At 43.4% G+C, this 6000-nt stretch overlaps 1 protein-coding gene across 1 annotated transcript in view; it reads left to right on the forward strand.

The window, feature by feature from the left end:
- Window positions 1-3066, forward strand: part of trim71 (tripartite motif containing 71, E3 ubiquitin protein ligase) — a 36561-nt gene extending 33495 nt beyond the window's left edge. The window contains exon 4 of the mRNA XM_088929708.1: window positions 794-3066. Within this exon, the coding sequence (XP_088785834.1) occupies window positions 794-2245 (1452 nt within the window). The 3' untranslated portion in view covers window positions 2246-3066. The remainder of the gene's footprint in view (window positions 1-793) is intronic.
- Window positions 3067-6000: the final 2934 nt, after the last annotated feature.

Below are 6000 nucleotides of genomic sequence, written 5' to 3' on the forward strand. Positions count from 1 at the left end.
TGTGAATAAATGTATACCTATGAATATACATGCACACATTTCACATACAATATATTACAAGCCACAAACATACAGACAAGATAGATGCTGTAAGCTGGTGTATTACTTGAGTGTAGTTTATCTTTTTAATTTCAGTAACCTTTAAATTTCTTTCTGCATAAATCTGCAAATACAGATGTTGCCCGAGCTCTGTCACGTAAGACTTAAAAAGGAATGCTAAAAAAATCCAACTTAAAATTTTGTTGTCCATGTTGCGTAATAACACTGGATTTCTTCGCATTTGACAGATTGCATTAGCCGCTAAAATTACGCTATGAAATGCTACACAAGCAGAAATAAAGCTGTTGCTTCATCTTCAAAACACACAGATTATACCAGCTAAAAACAGGATGTTAGAATGAAACATCTCTAAAGAATACACGCCCCTATTCCTAAGCAGCACCTTAAACTTAAGGTAGGAACTTTATCCATTGTATTTATAAAACAACTTTTATTGTACTATATTTAAATTCTACATGCAGCATGTTTTTTTAAGAACTTGCTGCTTCTCCTTATTTAGAAAGCGCAGCTTTCCGATTCTTGCCCAGCTGCAGCTTTCAAACAGGGAGGAAGCTAGTGATCTTATTTGCGAACATCGAGAACGTGCCTAGATTCCTACCAGCCCCAAAATGCCTTCTTGGCTTATGTTAGAAAGGACACTCGGTTGTGTCTAAATCGCTGCCGGCGACCTTCCTCCTTTTTTAATTGACGATTCTGACCTTGCGCTCTCCCTCTCTCGGACGTCTCTCCGCAGGTGGAGAAGATCCGCCAGGTGAAAGCGAAGTCCCTCTACCTCCAGGTGGAGAAGCTGCACCAGAACCTGAACAAGCTGGACAGCACCATCACCGCCGTCCAGCAGGTCCTGGAGGAAGGCAGGAACATGGACATCCTGTTCGCCCGGGAGCGCATGCTGACGCAGATCCAGGAGCTGAAAGCCCTCAGGGGCATGCTGCAGCCCCAGGAGGATGACCGCATCATGTTCACGCCGCCGGACCAGGCTCTTTACATTGCGATCAAGTCCATGGGGCTGATCAGCAGCGGCGCTTTCGCACCCGTCACCAAAGCCACGGGGGAGGGTCTGAAGAGAGCCTTGCAGGGCAAAGTGGCATCCTTCACGGTGGTGGGCTACGATCACGATGGCGAGCCCCGGCTGTCGGGGGGGGATGCGGTCACGGCGGTGGCCATGGGCCCCGACGGAAACCTGTTTGCGGCAGATGTATCGGACCATCAGAACGGGACGTACACAGTCAGTTACCTGCCCAAGATGGAGGGGGAGCACCTCATCTCGGTGCTTGTCTGCAACCAGCACATCGAGGGCAGTCCCTTCAAGGTCCTCGTGAAGTCGGGCCGCAGCTACGGGGGCGTGGGGCTGCCCATGGCCTCCTTTGGCGGAGAAGGGGACGGAGACGGTAAGCTCTGTCGGCCCTGGGGCATCTGCGTGGACAAGGAGGGCTACGTGATCGTGGCCGACCGCAGTAACAACCGGGTGCAGATCTTCAAGCCCTGCGGCACCTTCCACCACAAGTTCGGCACCCTGGGCTCTCGACCCGGTCAGTTTGACCGGCCTGCCGGCGTGGCCTGCGACAGCCAGAGGAGAATCATTGTGGCCGACAAGGACAATCACCGCATTCAGGTCTTTACATTCGAGGGGCAGTTCCTCCTGAAGTTTGGGGAGAAGGGTACAAAGAATGGGCAGTTCAACTATCCCTGGGACGTGGCGGTCAACTCTGAGGGCAAAATCCTGGTCTCGGACACCCGGAACCACCGCATACAGCTCTTCGGTCCGGATGGGGTGTTCCTGAACAAGTACGGCTTCGAGGGCGCCCTGTGGAAGCACTTCGACTCCCCTCGGGGGGTGGCTTTCAACCACGAGGGCCACCTGGTGGTGACGGACTTCAACAATCACCGGCTGCTGGTCATCCGGCCCGACTGCCAGTCCGCCCGTTTCCTGGGCTCGGAGGGCACGGGCAACGGGCAGTTCCTGCGGCCGCAGGGGGTGGCGGTAGACCAGGAGGGCCGCATTATCGTGGCCGACTCCCGCAACCATCGGGTCCAGGTGTTTGAGCCCAATGGCAGCTTCTTATGCAAGTTCGGGACTCAGGGTAATGGCTTTGGGCAGATGGACCGCCCGTCGGGTATAGCCATTACGCCCGACGGCATGATCGTTGTCGTCGACTTCGGGAATAATAGAATCCTGGTGTTCTGAAAACAAGAGAGCTCTTTCTTCTCGAAATGAGAACAAGAAGGAGGAAAGAAAATAAAATGAAGAAAGAGATTTTAAGATACACTTCATGAGGGTTCGGCCTTTAGGTTGAATGAGGGAAAGGGTGGCCATGAAAGGGATTTTGATTTTTTTTTCCCGTACGTGTAACGAGCTTTCTTTTGAAGGTCAACCGACACTCCCGTCATCAGGGTTTATAAATTCAGAGAAAGCTTGCCTAGCTGTAGTGGGTTTTTCCTATATTGGGTTATATGGCTGTTTTGTGAAGTGGAATCAGAGTGTCACTGACCACAAAGAAAAAAGTAGATCAAACATTTTAGATTCCTCGTAGCAAACAGGGTAGTCACCAACGTAATGTGGGATATCTAGAAAGTACTATAAACTCGTATTAGATTTCCGATAGTTGTAATTATTAGATATCGCTCGAAAGATACTGTTGGATTTGAGAGAAGATTTATGCTGTATTTATAACATGTTGATTTAGACTTATTGTCTCAGTGGGCAATGAACCATAGAGCAGTATTGGCCCATGCCTCAGTCACAACTGTTGCCAATGTGGTCAAGTCCCTCAGAAAGGCTTGGCTGGCCTTCATGTGCATCTTAAATTCCCTTTTATTGATCATCTCAGGGAATTACTTGCATTCTTGAAAATATTTTACACTCTGCATCATACCTACCTCATCTTGTTCATATATGAATGTACTTGTGTTTGTTGTGCAGAGATTTAGTCCGTGAAGTTTTATAAGAAGAAAAAAAAAGTCTACCTCAATGCTTTTTTATTTAAGAGAGAGAAAAAAGAAAACAAAGTTAGGTTTATATTTGCACAGCTCGCACAAGTTTTCTAGATTGTTACTGTGCACATTAAGCAATTTAAAATACTGAATATTGCTGAAACGATATTCAGAATCAAAGGCTACATGTTTAGGATAAAGTGTGGAGACCTTTCGATGAATCTACTGTTTGTTTTTGATGTTCTTTTTTTAATGTTAGTTTTTGGGGCGTTTAACCACCAAATGCTACATGTTGTTACTGTGGCAATTTCGCTTCATGTCTTGGCTAGTCAAAACTCTACACTTTCTCCCCTTTTCAAATTTAAAGGTAGAAATTGAATAGGCAGGCTTGCCTTTTGTGATATATAAATAATGGCAAATTTTAGAGAGTTATTTGCTTCTATAGTAAGTTAGAACAAATAGGCTATATGGTGAATAACAGTAGCAGGTCAGTTCATAAATAGTATGTTAACAGCAGCATAAACAATAAATAGACAAAAACAATATGATTCGAAGATAAATGCTGTTATTAACCTTTTTGGTAATTTGGGTGAATTTGAAATAATTGGATTAAGACTACGATTGGATTAAGGATACGAGGCATTACAGATTAATTTGAAGTAGTCAATAAATACGCTTGACAATTTTCCGTAATTGCAGCATTTATAGATATTTCCTCTCCTAGGATTACAGTGCTACAATTATGATGGAGTATAAAAGAGACTATAGAACGTATTACGGGCTTTGAGCATGTATGTTCAATAAAGAATAACGGGCTTCATAAAGCATGATGGTAATTTTTAGTGTGTCACAAGGTAGTATAAGACCCCCGATAATCCTTTTTTTATTGAAACTTTTAATGCATTATTTTTAAGTAATACGTAGTGGTTCTGCAAAAATGCATTTGTTTGGAGTCTTAGAAGTTAAGTTTGGGGACCTGCCAAAATGTTTTCAAACCTTGGTGATGTTCCTCCTTACAAGGTTGCCTGGCCAACGTTGTTCTTTTACCTTTTTGTGTCGTGTTGAGTGAAGTGGGCTGTGAAATATTTACAGTACAGGGGCTACATTTGCAAATGGGCAACCGCAAACCCACCGTCACTACACAAGACCGGTTTTCTCCACACTGAGGCATTGGATGAAATCCAAGCATTGTGGGACAGTTTATATTGTTGCCGTCCTTTTAATGTCCAAAAAAATGTAGGTGCAAGTAGACCAACCTTTTAAAGATTAAGGTCTAATGCCAGCAAAGGAAGGGAACCATGACTTGAGCACAAATTGCCCTTTGTTTGGTGTCCAGTTACCTTTATAACTTCAATATGTAAAAAAAGGCTCTTTATTTTTTTCTGAAGTCTAAAACTTCCTAAAAGCTAAGCACTGTAGCTGAGCCAAGCTTAAAATGAAAATTTAAAATGAAAACATTCAATAGTTATCATAGAGATGCGTAATCTGGCTTTCAATTAGGCAAGGATAGAAAACAATTTAAGTCTTCACTCACTGGAATAGGTTTTTGAAGGAGAAGATATATTTGTTATTATTTTATTTAAGTCCTGATAGGAGTCTATGCTAAGTGTTTGTCCAAACAATCTGGAGAGGGTTAGGGGTCAAATTGTTTTGTGTAAAACAAACAGCTCTTTAGAACCTAAAACCCTAGCACTGATCCTGTAAGAACACTTCCATGTCTATTTCATATTTGTGAGTTTTCATTTTAGTGCAGTAACAGACCTATTACACGAATACAGTTAACCCAGACTTCTTAAAATAGGATATTCCTTGTTCATTTACCATACTAGTTATTCTGTTAAACTGAAACTGGGATTTAAATCTTGAAATGGTTTGTACGTCTTGGGTAGACCCAGACAAACGTTGAAAATGGGTGTCAGACACTAGTTTTCTCCGCATCTTCCTAACATCTGCTGTATGTTTAAAGCATGTTTGGTCTGTTAGGGCCTTTTTTAGAAAATCTTCCACAAAAAGTACTAAATGATTACAATTTCATTGCCCGGTCCAAAGATGCTAGAAGCGACATCCGTGCTGTATGGCATTTATCACGAAGGGTTCTGCTGACTGAAGCGCTCTCAGAGCAAAGTAATTCGGCCTTTAAAATTGTTTTTTTACCATCTTGCTTTTCCGTTTTGTTGTACTGACAGCGTCCTCATCAGTCTTGATGGTAAAGCAGCTTTCCCTTCCTGCCCTTACTTGGTGACTTATCAAAATCGGCTTTCGCATTCTGAACCAACCTGAATAAATAGTCCCCTCATGTCTCAACAATTCCACAAACACAGTAGAATTTGGTCTCTTATTCAATTATTCGTTTCTTGGACATTTATTTATACATTGCTTCACAACGCCTGTCACGATTGTAGCACAGTAGGTTAACACGTGAACAGTGTGTCTACATCAGGTGGGTGGCAGGATTTTTAAAGAGTGCGCTACTGCTGTAGTAAATCCTTGTTTATACCAAGGGTGCTGCAGCTTGTCACCTTGATCGGGAGCCCTGTCCTTGCTTTAATCCTCACTAACATGGCAGACCATGAACAATTTACCAGGAGTGATGTCTCTGGTCTGTATCGTCACTGCTGGCAAGTCCCGAAGTCACACAGCATTGAAAACTCTCACATTGCGGTCTCGATCGAGGGACTGATTAAGCAAACGACGCTTAACAGAGTGTAGACGCAACATCTCTCTCTAGAGAAATTTTAATGGTGCCTGTTGCGGGTTCTAATGTGTCCTTTGAAAGTAATTGAAAGACAGGAGAAGATTCTGCACCAGAACCCTTGAAAAAAAATAAATGTGCCAAATCGCTTCACCTGATCTCACCAAGCAGGCTAGCTGGTCTGTGCTGTCAAAAATCCCCCCTTTATAAGTTAGCAGAAAAAAAACATTAGTTTTACTGTTCTGTTTCCAGGTTCCTGTCATCTTGCCTCCACAAATATCACAATCTACCATAAGAGGTGATGCAAAAACATTTTT

The sequence above is a fragment of the Atractosteus spatula genome, chromosome 12 (assembly GCF_055471065.1).
Source record: "Atractosteus spatula isolate fAtrSpa1 chromosome 12, fAtrSpa1.hap1, whole genome shotgun sequence".
Taxonomy (NCBI): Eukaryota; Metazoa; Chordata; class Actinopteri; order Semionotiformes; family Lepisosteidae; genus Atractosteus; species Atractosteus spatula.